The sequence below is a fragment of the Oncorhynchus clarkii genome, chromosome 21, assembly GCF_045791955.1.
Source record: "Oncorhynchus clarkii lewisi isolate Uvic-CL-2024 chromosome 21, UVic_Ocla_1.0, whole genome shotgun sequence".
NCBI lineage: Eukaryota > Metazoa > Chordata > Actinopteri > Salmoniformes > Salmonidae > Oncorhynchus > Oncorhynchus clarkii.
In genome coordinates, this window is record NC_092167.1 from 50,344,030 (window position 1) to 50,367,126 (window position 23,097).

At 51.1% G+C, this 23,097-nt stretch overlaps 1 protein-coding gene across 2 annotated transcripts in view; it reads right to left on the bottom strand.

Annotated features, from left to right (window-relative positions):
- The window catches only part of LOC139379121 (zinc finger protein 638-like), a 99,866-nt gene extending 92,328 nt beyond the window's left edge, over positions 1-7,538 (bottom strand). Inside the window, exon 1 of one of the 2 annotated variants that reach the window (XM_071121954.1) lies at positions 7,248-7,537. In XM_071121954.1, the coding sequence (XP_070978055.1) occupies positions 7,248-7,351 (104 nt within the window). In that variant the 5' untranslated portion in view covers positions 7,352-7,537. Of the gene's footprint in view, positions 1-7,247 lie in introns of both variants that reach the window. The other variant, XM_071121953.1, reaches the window with a different exon arrangement.
- Positions 7,539-23,097: the final 15,559 nt, after the last annotated feature.

Here is a 23,097-nt window from a genome sequence, read left to right on the forward strand (position 1 = left end):
TAGAGCTTTGACTTAAATGTAATGCCCCTTCAGGTGACATTGGTCGCGTGCTGTGTTTGTCCATTAGCCCTAGACTAGGATACAGCAAGTGTGAATCATTAGCCCAGAGATAAAGCTTAGCCCAGGGTTAACAAATTGTATTGTTTACCTTTATTTAACTAGGCAAGTCAGTTAAAAACAAATTCTTATTTTCAATAATGGCCAATGAACAGTGGGTTAACTGCCTTGTTCAGGGGCAGAAGGACAGATTTTTACCTTGTCAGCTCAGGAATTTGATCTCTAGCAACCTCTCGGTTACTGGCCCAACGTTCTAACCACTAGGCTACCCTGCCACCCCAGGCTTGTATGAATATGGGATAAGCTAGCCCAGGGTCAGTCCTATCCTGGGGCTATGAACAATGAGGTGTGAAAGGGCCTTATGCAGTCTTAGAGCCTTCTATGCAACTCTATGTAACTGCAGAGCATTCTATGCAACTCTATGGAACTGCAGAGCATTCTATGGAACTAAATGCATCTCTATGGAACTGCAGAGCATTCTATGGAACTAAATGCAACTCTATGGAACTGCAGAGCATTCTATGGAACTAAATGCAACTCTATGGAACTGCAGAGCATTCTATGGAACTAAATGCAACTCTATGGAACTGCAGAGCATTCTATGGAACTAAATGCAACTCTATGGAACTGTAGAGCATTCTATGGAACTAAATGCATCTCTATGGAACTGCAGAGCATTCTATGGAACTAAATGCAACTCTATGGAACTGCAGAGCCTTCTATGGAACTAAATGCAACTCTATGGAACTGCAGAGCATTCTATGGAACTAAATGCAACTCTATGGAACTGCAGAGCATTCTATGGAACTAAATGCAACTCTATGGAACTGCAGAGCATTCTATGGAACTAAATGCAACTCTATGGAACTGCAGAGCATTCTATGGAACTAAATACAACTCTATGGAACTGCAAAGCATTCTATGGAACTAAATGCAACTCTATGGAACTGCAGAGCATTCTATTGAACTAAATGCAACTCTATGGAACTGCAGAGCATTCTATGGAACTAAATGCAACTTTGGAAAACTAACAGGTGGAGCAGAGCAGGTCAGATAACAACTTGGAGGACAAAGCACTGTAAAACACTAGTGTGAACTTGAAGGGGCCTCGTAAATTGTGTCATTTTTAGAATGTACAACAAGGTCAGTCTCTGTTCTCAGCCACGGTCATTCTCTGTCTCTCTCTCTCTCTCTCTGTCTGTCTCTGTCTCTCTCTGTCTCTCTCTCTCTCCCTGTCTCTCTCTCTCTCTGTCTCTCTCTCTCTCTCTCTCTCTCGCTGTCTCTCTCGGTCCCTATCTCTCTCTCTCCCTCGGTCCCTGTCTCTCTCTCTCTCTCTCTCTCTCTCTCTCTGTCTGTCTCTGTCTCTCTCTGTCTCTCTCTCTCTCCCTGTCTCTCTCTGTCTCTGTCTCTCTCGGTCCCTCTCTCTCTCTCTCCCTCGGTCCCTGTCTCTCTCTCTCTGTCTCCCTTTCTCTCTCTGTCTCTCTCTCTATCTCTCTCTCTGTCTCTCTCATTGAGTGGTGAAGTAGGTCTTGTCTTATAACAGCAACAGGATTGCTGGATCAGAGAGAGCCTTACTATAAACACATCTATATCCGATGATCCGTCTCATCCATGTCAGCATAGCTGCACTATGATTCACTAGCGCTGTTTCAACCTATTAGTTTATAGTTCCTTGTTCTACGTTCTGTGTGGTTCCATAGTTATATGCTCTTTGTGGTTCCATTGCTCTGTGTTTCATATTCTGCGGTGTCGTGGTTCCAGAGTTCCATGTTTCCTGTTCTGTGGTTCTATAATTCCATAATTCCATGTTCCATGTTCCATGTTCTACATTCCACTATCACTTCAATAAGGCTTTTCTTTGTATTTACACAAACAAAGCAATTAGACTGATGCATTACAACACTTGTTGACAAAGCTTGAGAAGATGGAACAGTCACTAGATACAACAGCCGACCAGGTATGTTATGAATACAACTAAATGATCATTGTTCAAAAGAAAAAAAAATCTCCAACTAAACAGACACACAGCCTGTTATGAAGGGTAAGTCATGTTGGTTTGTACTGTTTGTTGCTGCATTGTAAATCTGCTCTATTGTAACCTAGAGTCGATGTCCGCACCCCCCATTGGAAATCAAATTAGCATAATAAACAAATTCTCCATTAAAAATCGGTCTGTTTTAAGCTGGAGATATCTGCGGTGGGAAGAGCTACAGAGCTGTTTGTCAAACCAACGAAAGTGTCTGTAGCGTCCGGATGGTTTGGGCTACAAGATGAGACTCTCTTGAACAAGATGGTCTCCAATGGTGGTGTCATGGGACTCGTCTGATGGTAACCCAGACGGAAAATGAATGGAAGTGAATGGGACATTTCCATGTTAAATAATGAATGGATGTGAATGGGACATTTCCATATTAAATATATGAATGGATGTGAATGGGACATGTCCATGTTAAATATATGAATGGAAGTGAATGGGACATTTCCATGTTAAATATATGAATGGATGTGAATGGGACATTTCCATGTTAAATAATGAATGGATGTGAATGGGACATTTCCATGTTAAATATATGAATGGATGTGAATGGGACATTTCCATGTTAAATATATGAATGGATGTGAATGGGACATTTCCATGTTAAATATATGAATGGAAGTGAATGGGACATTTCCATGTTAAATAATGAATGGAAGTGAATGGGACATGTCCATGTTAAATATATGAATGGAAGTGAATGGGACATTTACATGTTAAATATATGAATGGAAGTGAATGGGACATTTCCATGTTAAATAATGAATGGAAGTGAATGGGACATTTCCATGTTAAATAATGAATGGATGTGAATGGGACATTTCCATGTTAAATATATGAATGGAAGTGAATGGGACATGTCCATTTTAAATATATGAATGGAAGTGAATGGGACATGTCCATGTTAAATATATGAATGGAAATGAATGGGACATGTCCATGTTAAATATATGAATGGAAGTGAATGGGACATGTCCATGTTAAATATATGAATGGAAGTGAATGGGACATGTCCATGTTAAATATATGAATGGAAGTGAATGGGACATGTCCATGTTAAATATATGAATGGAAGTGAATGGGACATGTCCATGTTAATTATATGAATGGAAGTGAATGGGACATGTCCATGTTAAATATATGAATGGAAGTGAATGGGACATGTCCATGTTAAATATATGAATGGAAGTGAATGGGACATGTCCATGTTAAATATATGAATGGAAGTGAATGGGACATGTCCATGTTAAATATATGAATGGAAGTGAATGGGACATGTCCATGTTAAATATATGCTGATAATTCCATGGTAAAACAACATGTTTAAAGCTTCCTTATATCTCTCAGATTTAGGACAGACACTTCAAAACAAACTTCCTTTTAGATGTATTTTTCTGGACTATCTGTTATTCAATAGATTTATTTGGGCTAATAACATTAACCTCTATGCGATCAGGGTCCCCCGCGGGACGGTTGAGCTAACGTAGGCTAATGTGATTAGCATGAGGTTGTAATTACCAAAAGCATTTCAGAGGACATAGACATATCTGATACGGGCAGAAAGCTTACATTCTTGTTTATCTAACTGCACTGTCCAATTTACAGTAGCTATCACCGTGAAATAATACCATGCTATTGTTTGACGAGAGTGCACAGTTATGAGTGCACAGTTATGAACTTGTAACATTCAAACAGTAGATCTAAATTAAATCGATTCCAATTCTATTCATTCAAACATTCTGCCCACCCAAATCCACGTAGTTGGAATTCCTAAAATCGTATTGCATCCCAAAGGCCTTTCCCCACGTCTGCAGTCTGAGCCTCTGGGTTTTCCTGACAGTAAATGTCACTGACACTACTCTAGAGCATACTGTTCTCTCAGCCTCTCTTTCCTAACTGTGCAAAGGACACACACGTCTGCCTATGTAGGGGCAGTGTTTCTCAAACTTATCAGGGACCAGCAAGCTACAATCCCTCTTGGGTCAGGGACCAGCAAGCTACAATCCCTCTTGGGTCCGGGACCAGCAAGGTACAATCCCTCTTGGGTCAGGGACCAGCAAGCTACAATCCCTCTTGTGTCAGGGACCAGCAAGCTACAATCCCTCTTGTGTCATCTCATATGTATATACTGTATACGGTATCCTTCACTATCTATTACATCAGGGACCAGCAAGCATCTCATATGTGTCTACTGTATACTGCATCCTTCACTGTCTATTCTTTAGTATCTATTACATCTTAGCCGCTCTGTCACTGCTCATCCATATAGTTTATATTCATATATTCTCATCCCATTCCTTTACTAGATTGTGTGTATTAGGTTTTGTTGTGGAATTTGTTAGATATGACCTGTTAGATATTACTGCCATGTCAGAACTAGAAGCATAAGCATTTCTCTACACTCGCAATAACATCTACTAACCATGTGACCAATAACATCTGTTAACCATGTGACCAATAACATCTGCTAACCATGTGACCAATAACATCTGCTAACCAGGTGACCAATAACATCTGCTAACCATGTGACCAATAACATCTGCTAACCAGGTGACCAATAACATCTGCTAACCATGTGACCAATAACATCTGCTGACCATGTGTATGTGACCAATAACATCTGCTAACCATGTGACCAATAACATCTGCTAACCAGGTGACCAATAACATCTGCTAACCATGTGTATGTGACCAATAACATCTGCTAACCATGTAACCAATAACATCTGCTAATCATGTGGATGTGACCAATAACATCTGCTAACCATGTGTATGTGACCAATAACATCTGCTAACCATGTGACCAATAACATATGCTAACCATGTGACCAATAACATCTGCTAACCATGTGTATGTGACCAATAACATCTGCTAACCATGTAACCAATAACATCTGCTAACCATGTGACCAATAACATCTGCTAACCATGTGGATGTAACCAATAACATCTGCTAACCATGTGACCAATAACATCTGCTAACCATGTGACCAATAACATCTGTTAACCATGTGTATGTAACCAATAACATCTGCTAACCATGTGACCAATAACATCTGCTAACCATGTGTATGTAACCAATAACATCTGCTAACCATGTGACCAATAACATCTGCTAACCATGTGTATGTGACCAATAACATCTGCTAACCATGTATATGTGACCAATAACATCTGCTAACCATGTAACCAATAACATCTGCTAATCATGTGACCAATTACATCTGCTAACCATGTGTATGTAACCAATAACATCTGCTAATCATGTGACCAATAACATCTGCTAACCATGTGTATGTAACCAATAACATCTGCTAACCATGTGACCAATAACATCTGCTAGCCATGTGACCAATAACATCTGCTAACCATGTGTATGTAACCAATAACATCTGCTAACCATGTGACCAATAACATCTGCTAGCCATGTGACCAATAACATCTGCTAACTGTGTATGTAACCAATAACATCTGCTAACCATGTGACCAATAACATCTGTTAACCATGTGACCAATAACATCTACTAACCATGTGACCAATAACATATACTAACCATGTGTATGTGACCAATAAAACAAGAGTGATCACATCAAATGTTCAGGGACCAGGAAGATACTGTCTTTGGGGACAAACTACATAGCACTGTAGAACTCAAACTACATAGCACTGTAGAACTCAAACTACATAGCACTGTAGAACTCAAACTACATAGCACTGTAGAACTCAAACTACATAGCACTGTAGAACTCAAACTACATAGCACTGTAGAACTCAAACTACATAGCACTGTAGAACTCAAACTACATAGCACTGTAGAACTCAAACTACATAGCACTGTAGAACTCAAACTACATAGCACTGTAGAACTCAAACTACATAGCACTGTAGAACTCAAAGTGTCAGTTCAACGTTTTCCTGCCCAGGGATCCCTCCCAGCTTAACCAGCGACCCAGGGACCCACGTTTGTTGGCCCAAAAAATATACAATGTCTTGTCTTATTATCCGGTGAATGACAATGGCAAGTAATACACATTTTAAAATGAATAGATTTGGGTGACAGTTTCATTATTTTGATCTCCCCACAGTTCATGGGAAGAAGAAGTGTAAACTTTAGCATAGCCTGTTAGCTAGACGGGTATCATGGCGTCCGAGAGAAAGTGTAAACTTTAGCATAGCCTCTTAGCTAGACGGGTATCTTGGAGTCCGAGAGGAAGTATTGCTGTTGCAAAGCAGATTTTCTGCAATTCTACACATTTTTCCATGCAGCTGAGAGACAATTTTGCTGTTTTAAAGCACATTTCTTGCAATAAATGCATTTCTGCTCAAACATTATATCAAAATCAATGGGTATGTTTGAATACTGAATAACCGTTTGTATTTTACTTTATTGACCTCCCTGACCATCTAGCTTTTATTTGATTGTTAGTTTTCAAAGATGGTATTATTAAAAAAATATATATAGTTCAATATCTTTTCTCGCTTTTATACGTCCCCAATATTACCACTTGGACGGCCCGCCTAAGAACTTTCTAAACAGAAAAAACCCTGTAATTTCCTCCATATTAAAGGGATAGTTGGAGATTTTGGCAATGAAGCCATTTATCTACTTCCTTAGCATGCAAACTGTTCCCTCGACTTCCAGTCATTGTGCTAACGCTAGATAGCATTGGCTTGTGAAACTACCTCGTGAAACTATCATATTGGACACAAGAGACATAAAAAAAATGGTATCCACGATGATATTCTGTTGTAGCGATCGATATTCATGAAAAATACATATTTTTCACACAAAACAAAATGGTTTACCTGCTGTAACCCTTGATCCTCACAAGCCCCGACCCCCGACCCCCGACCCCCGACCCTAGTCCTCAGTTTGAAAACCGCATTTACCTCCCAGTTATTACACAAGCCCCGACCCCCGACCCTAGTCCTCAGTTTGAAAACCGCATTTACCTCCCAGTTATTACACAAGCCCCGACCCCCGACCCCCGACCCTAGTCCTCAGTTTGAAAACCGCATTTACCTCCCAGTTATTACACAAGCCCCGACCCCCGACCCCCGACCCTAGTCCTCAGTTTGAAAACCGCATTTACCTCCCAGTTATTACACAAGCCCCGACCCCTGACCCCTGACCCCCGTCCTTCGTTGACTCACCGGCGTGCTGCATCAACAGTGTTCGGGAAAGTGGAAGGGGTCTGGTTGTTATTGGCGCTGCTGATGGTAGAGACGACGCCGTTCTTCTTTTTCCCCTCCAGCATCGCTCTGCTAGGATTCACCCTGGGGGGTAATAAACCCCTGTGTTACTTACCTATCTGTCCCCCTGCTATATCTATCCCTTGATTGAAGGATTTCGATGGGAACGACACAGAGGAAGCTATTCAACTCTAGAAGAATCGACACAAGGCCTGAAGAGGAGGACAAAGAATGGCCAAATGGTTCAGAAGATTATTCTCCAATTCCCAAAGTTATTCCCAATGATTTTCCTTCACCAATCTACAAGGTCCAATTATCCACGAGGGAGAATTAGTTCAAATCCAGGACAGAAAACAATCAGCAAGTCTTTCATTCAGATATTCCGGTCAGCAGCGCTCCAGTCGTCCGCTGGGAATGTTAGCTCTGGAGAATCAAACCTGACCTCTGAGCCTGGGAACGCCGGGATAATTCAATACATAACACTTGTCACTAGGAGCAAGAGAGAGAGAGGGAGTGAGAGAAAGAGGAGGAGGAGGAGAGAGAATGAGAGGGAAAAAGAGAGAGAGAGCGGGGGGGTTGGTTTAAAAAACTGTTGGTTTAAAGCACGAGAAGATGAATCTAAATCTAATCGGAGAAAAAAATACCAATCCAAGAGAAATAACCATTTCATATTGACCCCTCAACTCTTATCTCCTCTCCTATGTTAGCTCCTATAGTGTAGTGCTTCTGCTTGTAGAGACCGTTCCTGTCCTCTCCTATGTTAGCTCCTATAGTGTAGTGCTTCTGTTTGTAGAGACCGTTCCTGTCCTCTCCTATGTTAGCTCCTATAGTGTAGTGCTTCTGTTTGTAGAGACCGTTCCTGTCCTCTCCTATGTTAGCTCCTATAATGTAGTGCTTCTGTTTGTAGAGACCGTTCCTGTCCTCTCCTATGTTAGCTCCTATAGTGTAGTGCTTCTGTTTGTAGAGACCGTTCCTGTCCTCTCCTATGTTAGCTCCTATAGTGTAGTGCTTCTGTTTGTAGAGACCGTTCCTGTCCTCTCCTATGTTAGCTCCTATAGTGTAGTGCTTCTGTTTGTAGAGACCGTTCCTGTCCTCTCCTATGTTAGCTCCTATAGTGTAGTGCTTCTGTTTGTAGAGACCGTTCCTGTCCTCTCCTATGTTAGCTCCTATAGTGTAGTGCTTCTGTTTGTAGAGACCGTTCCTGTCCTCTCCTATGTTAGCTCCTATAGTGTAGTGCTTCTGCTTGTAGAGACCGTTCCTGTCCTCTCCTATGTTAGCTCCTATAGTGTAGTGCTTCTGTTTGTAGAGACCGTTCCTGTCCTCTCCTATGTTAGCTCCTATAGTGTAGTGCTTCTGCTTGTAGAGACCATTCCTGTCCTCTCCTTAGCTGGGGCAATCTAAAGTGACAAGTCTCTCTCTCTCCCCTTCTCTCTCTCTTTCTCTCCCCTCTCTCATGTGGGTTCCATTCTACATGCCCTGTAATTTACAAATTGATATGCGTTATTAATAAGAGGTAAATTAATAAAAAGGGGGATTGTAAATATAAATTAAATTTGTTTTTAGATCTAGTTGATCACTGGAGACAAATGTAAAACCATTCATATGGACAGTAAACTGTCAGCATGGCAGCTTGCCCACTGTGAAGTTTATGAAATGCTGACGTTATAACTTGGCTATAACCAAGCTATAGGCCTCAGTAGCCATGAACAAATGAGAGTCTCCAAAACCTGAGTCGATTTACGATTTCTAGCTTTTGTGCCTGAGCTTTTCTCTGTTTTATTTTTTACAATTTTGTATCATGTTAAATATCAGCCGCTATTGGTAGCCACCGTCAGTAATACCCACTTATATCTATGACTGTCACTTGCATGTAGTTTTTCCTCAGGGCTGCTAGCAGTTGTGGATTATATCCTCTACAGGATTGATCGGTGGGTCCCCCTCTGCGCGTCTGAGGTTGAGCTAATGCAGGCTAATGTGATTAGCATGAGGTTGAGCTAATGTAGGCTAATGTGATTAGCATGAGGTTGAGCTAATGTAGGCTAATGTGATTAGCATGAGGTTGAGCTAATGTAGGCTAATGTGATTAGCATGAGGTTGAGCTAATGTAGGCTAATGCGATTAGCATGAGGTTGTAAGTAACAAGAACATTTCCCAGGACATAGACATGTCTGATATGGGCAGAAAGCTTAAATTCTTGTTCATCTAACTGTACTGTTTCATTTACAGTAGCTGTTACAGTGAAATAATACCATGCTATTGTTTGAGGAGAGTGAACAATTATGAACTTAAAAAGTTATTAATTAAACAATTAGGCACATTTGGGGAGTCTTGATACAACTGTCACGTTCGTTGAATGGAGGAGACCAAGGCGCAGCGTAAGTTGAAGATGAAGATGAAGACATACTTTTTAATGAAGACGAAGAACACTTAACAAATTATACAAAAACAACAAACCGACTGTGAAGCTATATAACACTAGTGCAGACACAGGCAACTAGACATAGACATAGATAATAACCCACCAAATACCCAACGAAGATGGCTGCCTAAATATGGTTCCCAATCAGAGACAACGATACACACCTGCCTCTAATTGAGAACCAATCTAGGCAACCATAGGCATATATAAACACTTAGATGATAAACAACCCCAAAAACCTACAAAACCCCTAGACAGTCCAAAAACTCATGCATCACCTATGTCACACTCTGACCTAACCAAAACAATAAAGAAAATAATTTGAACAGAAATGCAATGGTTCATTGGATCAGTCTAAAAACTTTGGACATACACTGCTGCCATCTAGTGGACAAAATCTAAACACGTGTTTTTTTTCTTTGTATTATCTTTTACCAGATCTAATGTGTTTTATTGTTCTACATACATTTCACATTTCCACAACCTTCAAAGTGTTTCCTTTCAAATGGAATCAAGAATATGCATTCATAGTAGTTTAAACCTGGAGTCACGTTTCAGGACGACTGGACCGTTGTCATCCAGTGCCACGATTAGTGAGGATCGGGGTAGATTTATAGGACTACTGGACCGTTGTCATCCAGTGCCACGATTAGTGAGGATCGGGGTAGATTTATAGGACTACTGGACCGTTGTCATCCAGTGCCACGATTAGTGAGGATCGGGGTAGATTTATAGGACTACTGGTCGACGCATATCGTGCACTTTTCTCACCTTCCAAACAATTCAACACGGCAAGTAAATATAACTTTCAGAGTACAGAAATACAGCTGGTGTAAAACGTAGCATCACATGATGCATCATGCTGGGGGTACTTCTGGATTTCCAAAGGTACATGTCTTAAACTTGATTGGTTACTCAGCTGTCAGTGGTGGCTCAGGGGCCACATCGTCTCTGAGGTTACTCAGCTGTCAGTGGGGGCTCAGGGGCCTCATCATCCCTGAGGTTGCTCAGCTATCAGTGGGGGCTCAGGGGCCTCATCATCCCTGAGGTTGCTCAGCTATCAGTGGGGGCTCAGGGGCCTCATCATCCCTGAAGTTTCTCAGCTGTCAGTGGGGGCTCAGGGGCCTCATCATCCCTGAGGTTTCTCAGCTGTCAGTGGGGGCTCAGGGGCCTCATCATCCCTGAGGTTTCTCAGCTATCAGTGGGGGCTCAGGGGCCTCATCATCCCTGAGGTTGCTAAGCTATCAGTGGGGGCTCAGGGGCCTCATCATCCCTGAGGTTGCTCAGCTATCAGTGGGGGCTCAGGGGCCTCATCATCCCTGAGGTTTCTCAGCTGTCAGTGGGGGCTCAGGGGCCTCATCATCCCTGAGGTTTCTCAGCTATCAGTGGGGGCTCAGGGGCCTCATCATCCCTGAGGTTGCTCAGCTATCAGTGGGGGCTCAGGGGCCTCATCATCCCTGAGGTTACTCAGCTATCAGTGGGGGCTCAGGGGCCACATCGTCTCTGAGGTTACTCAGCTGTCAGTGGGGGCTCAGGGGCCTCATCATCCCTGAGGTTTCTCAGCTATCAGTGGGGGCTCAGGGGCCTCATCATCCCTGAGGTTTCTCAGCTGTCAGTGGGGGCTCAGGGGCCTCATCATCCCTGAGGTTTCTCAGCTGTCAGTGGGGGCTCAGGGGCCTCATCATCCCTGAGGTTTCTCAGCTATCAGTGGGGGCTCAGGGGCCTCATCATCCCTGAAGTTTCTCAGCTGTCAGTGGGGGCTCAGGGGCCTCATCATCCCTGAGGTTTCTCAGCTGTCAGTGGGGGCTCAGGGGCCTCATCATCCCTGAGGTTTCTCAGCTATCAGTGGGGGCTCAGGGGTCTCATCATCCCTGAGGTTGCTCAGCTATCAGTGGGGGCTCAGGGGCCTCATCATCCCTGAGGTTGCTCAGCTATCAGTGGGGGCTCAGGGGCCTCATCATCCCTGAGGTTTCTCAGCTGTCAGTGGGGGCTCAGGGGTCTCATCATCCCTGAGGTTTCTCAGCTATCAGTGGGGGCTCAGGGGCCTCATCATCCCTGAGGTTGCTCAGCTATCAGTGGGGGCTCAGGGGCCTCATCATCCCTGAGGTTGCTCAGCTATCAGTGGGGGCTCAGGGGCCTCATCATCCCTGAGGTTGCTCAGCAATCAGTGGGGGCTCAGGGGCCTCATCATCCCTGAGGTTTCTCAGCTGTCAGTGGGGGCTCAGGGGCCTCATCATCCCTGAGGTTTCTCAGCTATCAGTGGGGGCTCAGGGGCCTCATCATCCCTGAGGTTGCTCAGCTATCAGTGGGGGCTCAGGGGCCTCATCATCCCTGAGGTTACTCAGCTATCAGTGGGGGCTCAGGGGCCTCATCATCCCTGAGGTTTCTCAGCTATCAGTGGGGGCTCAGGGGCCTCATCATCCCTGAGGTTACTCAGCTGTCAGTGGTGGCTCAGGGGCCTCATCATCCCTGAGGTTTCTCAGCTATCAGTGGGGGCTCAGGGGCCTCATCATCCCTGAGGTTACTCAGCTGTCAGTGGTGGCTCAGGGGCCTCATCATCCCTGAGGTTTCTCAGCTATCAGTGGGGGCTCAGGGGCCTCATCATCCCTGAGGTTTCTCAGCTATCAGTGGGGGCTCAGGGGCCTCATCATCCCTGAGGTTTCTCAGCTGTCAGTGGGGGCTCAGGGGTCTCATCATCCCTGAGGTTTCTCAGCTATCAGTGGGGGCTCAGGGGCCTCATCATCCCTGAGGTTGCTCAGCTATCAGTGGGGGCTCAGGGGCCTCATCATCCCTGAGGTTTCTCAGCTATCAGTGGGGGCTCAGGGGCCTCATCATCCCTGAGGTTGCTCAGCTATCAGTGGGGGCTCAGGGGCCTCATCATCCCTGAGGTTACTCAGCTATCAGTGGGGGCTCAGGGGCCTCATCATCCCTGAGGTTTCTCAGCTATCAGTGGGGGCTCAGGGGCCTCATCATCCCTGAGGTTACTCAGCTGTCAGTGGTGGCTCAGGGGCCTCATCATCCCTGAGGTTTCTCAGCTATCAGTGGGGGCTCAGGGGCCCCCTCATCCCTGAGATTACTCAGCTGTCAGTGGTGTGGGGGGGGGGGGTTGTATGTTGTGTCACTGTACATAGATGTTATGTTCTGGAGTTGGTACCCAGACTGTCTGCATTGACCCTTTTTGCACTAACTTTTTATGACTCAGTTAATAGTCGCAGCAGCGAATTTGATATCTGTCACTTTGTTCCTAATTATATGTTCTACTACAATTACCTCGCACCCCTGCACAGTGTATATAGCCAGGTTATTACCTGGTACTTCCTGTATATAGCCAGGTTATTACCTGGTACTTCCTGTATATAGCCAGGTTATTACCTGGTACTTCCAGTATACAGCCAGGTTATTACCTGGTACTTCCTGTATACGACCAGGTTATTACCTGGTACTTCCTGTATACGACCAGGTTATTACCTGGTACTTCCTGTATACAGCCAGGTTATTACCTGGTACTTCCTGTATATAGCCAGGTTATTACCTGGTACCCTGTGTATATATACAGGTTATTACCTGGTACCCAGTGTATATATCCAGGTTATTACCTGGTACCCAGTGTATATAGCCAGATTATTACCTGGTACCCAGTGTATATATCCAGGTTATTACCTGGTGCCCAGTGTATATATCCAGGTTATTACCTGGTACCCAGTGTATATATCCAGGTTATTACCTGGTACCCAGTGTATATATCCAGGTTATTACCTGGTACCCAGTGTATATATCCAGGTTATTACCTGGTAAACAGTGTATATATCCAGGTTATTACCTGGTACCCAGTGTATATATCCAGGTTATTACCTGGTACCCAGTGTATATAGCCATGTTATTACCTGGTACCCAGTGTATACAGCCAGGTTATTACCTGGTACCCAGTGTATATATCCAGGTTATTACCTGGTACCCAGTGTATATAGCCAGGTTATTACCTGGTACCCAGTGTATATAGCCAGGTTATTACCTGGTACCCAGTGTATATATCCAGGTTATTACCTGGTACCCAGTGTATATAGCCAGGTTATTACCTGATACCCAGTGTATACATATCAAATCAAATCAAATCAAATGTATTTATATAGCCCTTCATACATCAGCTGATATCTCAAAGTGCTGTACAGAAACCCAGCCTAAAACCCCAAACAGCAAGCAATGCAGGTGTAGAAGCACGAGATATACATATACAGCCAGGTTATATATACAGCCAGGTTATTACCTGGTACCCAGTGTATACAGCCAGGTTATTACCTGGTACTTCCTGTATACAGCCAGGTTATTACCTGGTACTTCCTGTATACAGCCAGGTTATTACCTGGTACCCCGTGTATATATCCAGGTTATTACCTGGTACCCAGTGTATACATCCAGGTTATTACCTGGTACCCAGTGTATATATCCAGGTTATTACCTGGTACCCAGTGTATATATCCAGGTTATTACCTGGTACCCAGTGTATATATCCAGGTTATTACCTGGTACCCTGTGTATATATCCAGGTTATTACCTGGTACCCAGTGTATACATCCAGGTTATTACCTGGTACCCAGTGTATATATCCAGGTTATTACCTGGTACTCAGTGTATATATCCAGGTTATTACCTGGTACCCAGTGTATATATCCAGGTTATTACCTGGTACCCAGTGTATATAGCCAGGTTATTACCTGGTACCCTGTGTATATATCCAGGTTATTATCTGGTACCCAGTGTATATATCCAGGTTATTACCTGGTACCCAGTGTATATAGTCTGGTTATTACCTGGTACCCAGTGTATATATCCAGGTTATTACCTGGTAACCAGTGTATATATCCAGGTTATTACCTGGTACCCAGTGTATACAGCCAGGTTATTACCTGGTACCCAGTGTATATATCCAGGTTATTACCTGGTACCCTGTGTATATATCCAGGTTATTACCTGGTACCCAGTGTATACATCCAGGTTATTACCTGGTACCCAGTGTATACATCCAGGTTATTACCTGGTACCCAGTGTATATATCCAGGTTATTACCTGGTACTCAGTGTATATATCCAGGTTATTACCTGGTACCCAGTGTATATATCCAGGTTATTACCTGGTACCCAGTGTATATAGCCAGGTTATTACCTGGTACCCTGTGTATATATCCAGGTTATTATCTGGTACCCAGTGTATATATCCAGGTTATTACCTGGTACCCAGTGTATATAGTCTGGTTATTACCTGGTACCCAGTGTATATATCCAGGTTATTACCTGGTAACCAGTGTATATATCCAGGTTATTACCTGGTACCCAGTGTATACAGCCAGGTTATTACCTGGTACCCAGTGTATATATCCAGGTTATTACCTGGTACCCTGTGTATATATCCAGGTTATTACCTGGTACCCAGTGTATACATCCAGGTTATTACCTGGTACCCAGTGTATACATCCAGGTTATTACCTGGTACCCAGTGTATACAGCCAGGTTATTACCTGGTACCCAGTGTATATATCCAGGTTATTACCTCTTACCCAGTGTATATATCCAGGTTATTACCTGGTACCCAGTGTATACAGCCAGGTTATTACCTGGTACCCAGTGTATATATCCAGGTTATTACCTGGTACCCTGTGTATATATCCAGGTTATTACCTGGTACCCAGTGTATATATCCAGAAGACGAATACAATTTGATTTAATTTGGTATCATAGCTGCTTTGTAACAGAGAAAGGAGAGTTATAATGAGAGAGGCCACTCTTATTTTAGATTGTCGGCCAATGAGCATGCTAAATGGTCCCACAAGCAGGGAGGTTTAATCGGTTGTTAGGGTCGATATCAATGATATTTCCTCATGCTGAGCACACAGCACACCAGAGTAGCCTCACCGACTCCCCCTGGTGGCCAGATGAGGAACTGCACATCTCTTTAGGAACACGCAATCTACTGTTCCAGTTGCACATGCAATCTCTCTCTCTCTCCCTCCCTTTCTCCCTCTCTCTCCCTCTCCCTCTCTCTCTCTCTCTCTCTCTCTCTCTCGCTCTCCATCTCTCTCGCTCTCTCCATCTCTCTTGCTCTCTCTCTCTCCATCTCTCTCTCTCGCTCTCTCTCGCTCTCTCTCACTCGCTCTCTCCATCTCTCTCTCTCGCTCTCTCTCCATCTCTCTCTCTCTCCATCTCTCTCGCTCTCTTTCTCCATCTCTCTCTCTCTCACACACTCCTACTCTCACACACACACACACACACACACACACACACACACACACATTGTTCCGGAAATGAAAAGCGTGATTAAAATACTCTTGTCTGTTATATTATGCTGTAGAATATGAGCTGGATTGAAATTAAATACAAATGCAATTGTCTGAAATATAATATTACCTTGAAAAACAGGTACTTTCGTTCTGGGTCACGCTGGGGTTCACGTCGTCCTGGGTCACGCTGGGGGTCACGTCGTCCTGGGTCACGCTGGGGGTCACGTCGTTCTGGGTCACGCTGGGGGTCACGTCGTCCTGGGTCACGCTGGGGGTCACGTCGTTCTGGGTCACGCTGGGGGTCACGTCGTCCTGGGTAACGCTGGGGGTCACGTCGTCCTGGGTCACGCTGGGGGTCACGTCGTCCTGGGTCACGCTGGGGGTCACGTCGTCCTGGGTCACGCTGGGGGTCACGTCGTACTGGGTCACGCTGGGGGTCACGTCGTCCTGGGTCACGCTGGGGGTCACGTCGTCCTGGGTCACGCTGGGGGTCACGTCATACTGGGTCACGCTGGGGGTCACGTCGTACTGGGTCACGCTGGGGGTCACGTCGTCCTGGGTCACGCTGGGGGTCACGTCGTCCTGGGTCACGCTGGGGGTCACGTCGTCCTGGGTCACGCTGGGGGTCACGTCGTCCTGGGTCACGCTGGGGGTCACGTCGTTCTGGGTCACGCTGGGGGTCACGTCGTCCTGGGTCACGCTGGGGGTCACGTCGTACTGGGTCACGCTGGGGGTCACGTCGTCCTGGGTCACGCTGGGGGTCACGTCGTTCTGGGTCACGCTGGGGGTCACGTCGTCCTGGGTCACGCTGGGGGTCACGTCGTCCTGGGTCACGCTGGGGGTCACGTCGTACTGGGTCACGCTGGGGGTCACGTCGTACTGGGTCACGCTGGGGGTCACGTCGTCCTGGGTCACGCTGGGGGTCACATCGTCCTGGGTCACGCTGGGGGTCACGTCGTCCTGGGTCACGCTGGGGGTCACGTCGTCCTGGGTCACGCTGGGGGTCACGTCGTCCTGGTTCACGCTGGGGGTCACGTCGTCCTGGGTCACGCTGGGGGTCACGTCGTCCTGGGTAACGCTGGGGGTCACATCGTCCTGGGTCACGCTGGGGGTCACGTCGTCCTGGGTCACGCTGGGGGTCACGTCGTCCTGGGTAACGCTGGGGGTCACGTCGTCCTGGGTCACGCTGGGGGTCACGTCGTCCTGAGTCACGCTGGGGGTCACGTCGTCCTGGGTAACGCTGGGGGTCACGTCGTCCTGGGTCACGCTGGGGGTCACGTCGTCCTGGGTCACGCTGGGGGTCACGTCGTCCTGGGTCACGCTGGGGTCACGTCGTCCTGGGTCACGCTGGGGGTCACGGGGGTCACGTCGTCCTGGGTCACGCTGGGGGTCACGTCGTCCTGGGTCACGCTGGGGGTCACGTCGTACTGGGTCACGCTGGGGGTCACGTCGTCCTGGGTCACGCTGGGGGTCACGTCGTCCTGGGTCACGCTGGGGGTCACGTCGTACTGGGTCACGCTGGGGGTCATGTCGTACTGGGTCACGCTGGGGGTCACGTTGTCCTGGGTCACGCTGGGGGTCACGTCGTCCTGGGTCACGCTGGGGGTCACGTCGTCCTGGGTCACGCTGGGGGTCACGTCGTCCTGGGTCACGCTGGGGGTCACGTCGTCCTGGGTCATGTTGGGGGTCACGTCGTCCTGGGTCACGCTGGGGGTCACGTTGTCCTGGGTCACGTCGTACTGGTCACGCTGGGGGTCACGTCGTCCTGGGTCACGCTGGGGGTCACGTCGTCCTGGGTCACGCTGGGGGTCACGTCGTACTGGGTCACGCTGGGGGTCACGTCGTCCTGGGTCACGCTGGGGGTCACGTCGTCCTGGGTCACGCTGGGGGTCACGTCATACTGGGTCACGCTGGGGGTCACGTCGTACTGGGTCACGCTGGGGGTCACGTCGTCCTGGGTCACGCTGGGGGTCACGTCGTCCTGGGTCACGCTGGGGATCACGTCGTCCTGGGTCACGCTGGGGGTCACGTCGTCCTGGGTCACGCTGGGGGTCACGTCGTTCTGGGTCACGCTGGGGGTCACGTCGTCCTGGGTCACGCTGGGGGTCACGTCGTACTGGGTCACGCTGGGGGTCACGTTGTCCTGGGTCACGCTGGGGGTCACGTCGTTCTGGGTCACGCTGGGGGTCACGTCGTCCTGGGTCACGCTGGGGGTCACGTCGTCCTGGGTCACGCTGGGGGTCACGTCGTACTGGGTCACGCTGGGGGTCACGTCGTACTGGGTCACGCTGGGGGTCACGTCGTCCTGGGTCACGCTGGGGGTCACATCGTCCTGGGTCACGCTGGGGGTCACGTCGTCCTGGGTCACGCTGGGGGTCACGTCGTCCTGGGTCACGCTGGGGGTCACGTCGTCCTGGTTCACGCTGGGGGTCACGTCGTCCTGGGTCACGCTGGGGGTCACGTCGTCCTGGGTAATGCTGGGGGTCACATCGTCCTGGGTCACGCTGGGGGTCACGTCGTCCTGGGTCACGCTGGGGGTCACGTCGTCCTGGGTAACGCTGGGGGTCACGTCGTCCTGGGTCACGCTGGGGGTCACGTCGTCCTGAGTCACGCTGGGGGTCACGTCGTCCTGGGTAACGCTGGGGGTCACGTCGTCCTGGGTCACGCTGGGGGTCACGTCGTCCTGGGTCACGCTGGGGGTCACGTCGTCCTGGGTCACGCTGGGGTCACGTCGTCCTGGGTCACGCTGGGGGTCACGTCGTCCTGGGTCACGCTGGGGGTCACGTCGTCCTGGGTCACGCTGGGGGTCACGTCGTACTGGGTCACGCTGGGGGTCACGTCGTCCTGGGTCACGCTGGGGGTCACGTCGTCCTGGGTCACGCTGGGGGTCACGTCGTACTGGGTCACGCTGGGGGTCATGTCGTACTGGGTCACGCTGGGGGTCACGTTGTCCTGGGTCACGCTGGGGGTCACGTCGTCCTGGGTCACGCTGGGGGTCACGTCGTACTGGGTCACGCTGGGGGTCACGTCGTCCTGGGTCACGCTGGGGGTCACGTCGTCCTGGGTCACGCTGGGGGTCACGTCGTACTGGGTCACGCTGGGGGTCATGTCGTACTGGGTCACGTCGTACTGGTCACGCTGGGGGTCACGTCGTCCTGGGTCACGCTGGGGGTCACGTCGTCCTGGGTCACGCTGGGGGTCACGTCGTCCTGGGTCACGCTGGGGGTCACGTCGTCCTGGGTCACGCTGGGGGTCACGTCGTACTGGGTCACGCTGGGGGTCACGTCGTACTGGGTCACGCTGGGGGTCACGTCGTCCTGGGTCACGCTGGGGGTCACGTCGTCCTGGGTCACGTCGTACTGGGTCACGCTGGGGGTCACATCGTCCTGGGTCACGTCGTACTGGGTAACGCTGGGGGTCACGTCGTCCTGGGTCACGCTGGGGGTCACGTCGTCCTGGGTCACGTCGTACTGGGTCACGCTGGGGGTCACGTTGTCCTGGGTCACGCTGGGGGTCACGTCGTCCTGGGTCACGCTGGGGGTCACGTCGTCCTGGGTCAAGTCGTCCTGGGTCACGCTGGGGGTCACATCGTCCTGGGTCACGTCGTCCTGGGTCACGCTGGGGGTCACATCGTCCTGGGTCACGTCGTCCTGGGTCACGTCGTCCTGGGTCACGTCGTCCTGGGTCATGCTGGGGGTCACATCGTCCTTGGTCACGTCGTCCTGGGTCACGCTGGCGGTCACATCGTCCTGGGTCACGTCGTCCTGGGTCACGCTGGGGGTCACGTCGTCCTGGGTCACGCTGGGGGTCACGTCGTCCTGGGTCACGCTGGGGGTCACATCGTCCTGGGTCACGTCGTCCTGGGTCACTCTGGGGGTCACGTCGTCCTGGGTCACGCTGGGGGTCACGTTGTCCTGGGTCACGCTGGGGGTCACGTCGTCCTGGGTCACGCTGGGGGTCACGTCGTCCTGGGTCACGTCGTCCTGGGTCACGCTGGGGGTCACATCGTCCGGGGTCACGTCGTCCTGGGTCACGCTGGGGGTCACATCGTCCTGGGTCACGTCGTCCTGGGTCACGCTGGGGGTCACATCGTCCTGGGTCACGTCGTCCTGGGTCACGCTGGGGGTCACATCGTCCTGGGTCACGTCGTCCTGGGTCACGCTGGGGGTCACGTCGTCCTGGGTCACGCTGGGGGTCACGTCGTCCTGGGTCACGCTGGGGGTCACATCGTCCTGGGTCACGTCGTCCTGGGTCACGCTGGGGGTCACGTCGTCCTGGGTCACGCTGGGGGTCACGTCGTCCTGGGTCACGCTGGGGGTCACGTCGTTCTGGGTCACGCTGGGGGTCACATCGTCCTGGGTCACGTCGTCCTGGGTCACGCTGGGGGTCACATCGTCCTGGGTCACGTCGTCCTGGGTCACGCTGGGGGTCACGTCGTCCTGGGTCACGCTGGGGGTCACGTCGTCCTGGGTCACGCTGGGGGTCACGTCGTCCTGGGTCACGCTGGGGGTCACGTCGTCCTGGGTCACGCTGGGGGTCACGTCATCCTGGGTCACGCTGGGGGTCACGTCGTCCTGGGTCACGCTGGGGGTCACGTCGTCCTGGGTAACGCTGGGGGTCACATCGTTCTGGGTCACGCTGGGGGTCACGTCGTCCTGGGTCACGCTGGGGGTCACGTCGTCCTGGGTCACGCTGGGGGTCACGTCGTCCTGGGTCACGCTGGGGGTCACGTCGTCCTGGGTCACGCTGGGGGTCACGTCGTCCTGGGTCACGCTGGGGGTCACGTCGTTCTGGGTCACGCTGGGGGTCACGTCGTCCTGGGTAACGCTGGGGGTCACGTCGTTCTGGGTCACGCTGGGGGTCACGTCGTCCTGGGTCACGCTGGGGGTCACGTCGTCCTGGGTAACACTGGGGGTCACATCGTTCTGGCTCACGCTGGGGGTCACGTCGTCCTGGGTCACGCTGGGGGTCACGTCGTCCTGGGTAACGCTGGGAGTCACATCGTTCTGGGTCACGCTGGGGGTCACCTCGTCCTGTGTCACGCTGGGGGTCACGTCGTCCTGGGTCACGCTGGGGGTCACGTCGTCCTGGGTCACGCTGGGGGTCACGTCGTCCTGGGTCACGCTGGGGGTCACGTCATCCTGGGTCACGCTGGGGGTCACGTCGTCCTGGGTCACGCTGGGGGTCACGTCGTCCTGGGTAACGCTGGGGGTCACATCGTTCTGGGTCACGCTGGGGGTCACGTCGTCCTGGGTCACGCTGGGGGTCACGTCGTCCTGGGTCACGCTGGGGGTCACGTCGTCCTGGGTCACGCTGGGGGTCACGTCGTCCTGGGTCACGCTGGGGGTCACGTCGTCCTGGGTCACGCTGGGGGTCACGTCGTCCTGGGTCACGCTTGGAGTCACGTCGTCCTGGGTCACGCTGGGGGTCACGTCGTCCTGGGTCACGCTGGGGGTCACGTCGTCCTGGGTCACGCTGGGGGTCACGTCGTCCTGGGTCACACTGGGGGTCACGTCGTCCTGGGTCACGCTGGGGGTCACGTCGTCCTGGGTCACGCTGGGGGTCACGTCGTCCTGGGTCACGCTGGGGGTCACATCGTCCTGGGTCACGTCGTACTGGGTCACGCTGGGGGTCACGTCGTCCTGGGTCACGCTGGGGGTCACGTCGTCCTGGGTCACGCTGGGGGTCACGTCGTCCTGGGTCACGCTGGGGGTCACGTCGTCCTGGGTCACGCTGGGGGTCACATCGTCCTGGGTCACGTCGTACTGGGTCACGCTGGGGGTCACGTCGTCCTGGGTCACGCTGGGGGTCACGTCGTCCTGGGTCACGCTGGGGGTCACGTCGTCCTGGGTAATGCTGGGGGTCACGTCGTCCTGGGTCACGCTGGGGGTCACGTCGTCCTGGGTAACACTGGGGGTCACATCGTTCTGGCTCACGCTGGGGGTCACGTCGTCCTGGGTCACGCTGGGGGTCACGTCGTCCTGGGTCACGCTGGGGGTCACGTCGTCCTGGGTCACGCTGGGGGTCACGTCGTCCTGGGTAATGCTGGGGGTCACGTCGTCCTGGGTCACGCTGGGGGTCACGTCGTCCTGGGTCACGCTGGGGGTCACGTCATCCTGGGTCACGCTGGGGGTCACGTCGTCCTGGGTCACGCTGGGGGTCACGTCGTCCTGGGTAACGCTGGGGGTCACATCGTTCTGGGTCATGCTGGGGGTCACGTCGTCCTGGGTCACGCTGGGGGTCACGTCGTCCTGGGTCACGCTGGGGGTCACGTCGTCCTGGGTCACGCTGGGGGTCACGTCGTCCTGGGTCACGCTGGGGGTCACGTCGTCCTGGGTCACGCTTGGGGTCACGTCGTCCTGGGTCACGCTGGGGGTCACGTCGTCCTGGGTCACGCTGGGGGTCACGTCGTCCTGGGTCACGCTGGGGGTCACGTCGTCCTGGGTCACACTGGGGGTCACGTCGTCCTGGGTCACGCTGGGGGTCACGTCGTCCTGGGTCACGCTGGGGGTCACGTCGTCCTGGGTCACGCTGGGGGTCACATCGTCCTGGGTCACGTCGTACTGGGTCACGCTGGGGGTCACGTCGTCCTGGGTCACGCTGGGGGTCACGTCGTCCTGGGTCACGCTGGGGGTCACGTCGTCCTGGGTCACGCTGGGGGTCACGTCGTCCTGGGTCACGCTGGGGGTCACGTCGTCCTGGGTAATGCTGGGGGTCACGTCATCCTGGGTCACGCTGGGGGTCACGTCGTACTGGGTCACGCTGGGGGTCACGTCGTACTGGGTCACGCTGGGGGTCACGTCGTCCTGGGTCACGCTGGGGGTCACGTCGTCCTGGGTCACGCTGGGGGTCACGTTGTCCTGGGTCACGTCGTCCTGGGTCACGCTGGGGGTCACGTCGTCCTGGGTCACGCTGGGGGTCACGTCGTCCTGGGTCACGCTGGGGGTCACGTCGTCCTGGGTCACGCTTGGGGTCACGTCGTCCTGGGTCACGCTGGGGGTCACGTCGTCCTGGGTCACGCTGGGGGTCACGTCGTCCTGGGTCACGCTGGGGGTCACGTCGTCCTGGGTCACACTGGGGGTCACGTCGTCCTGGGTCACGCTGGGGGTCACGTCGTCCTG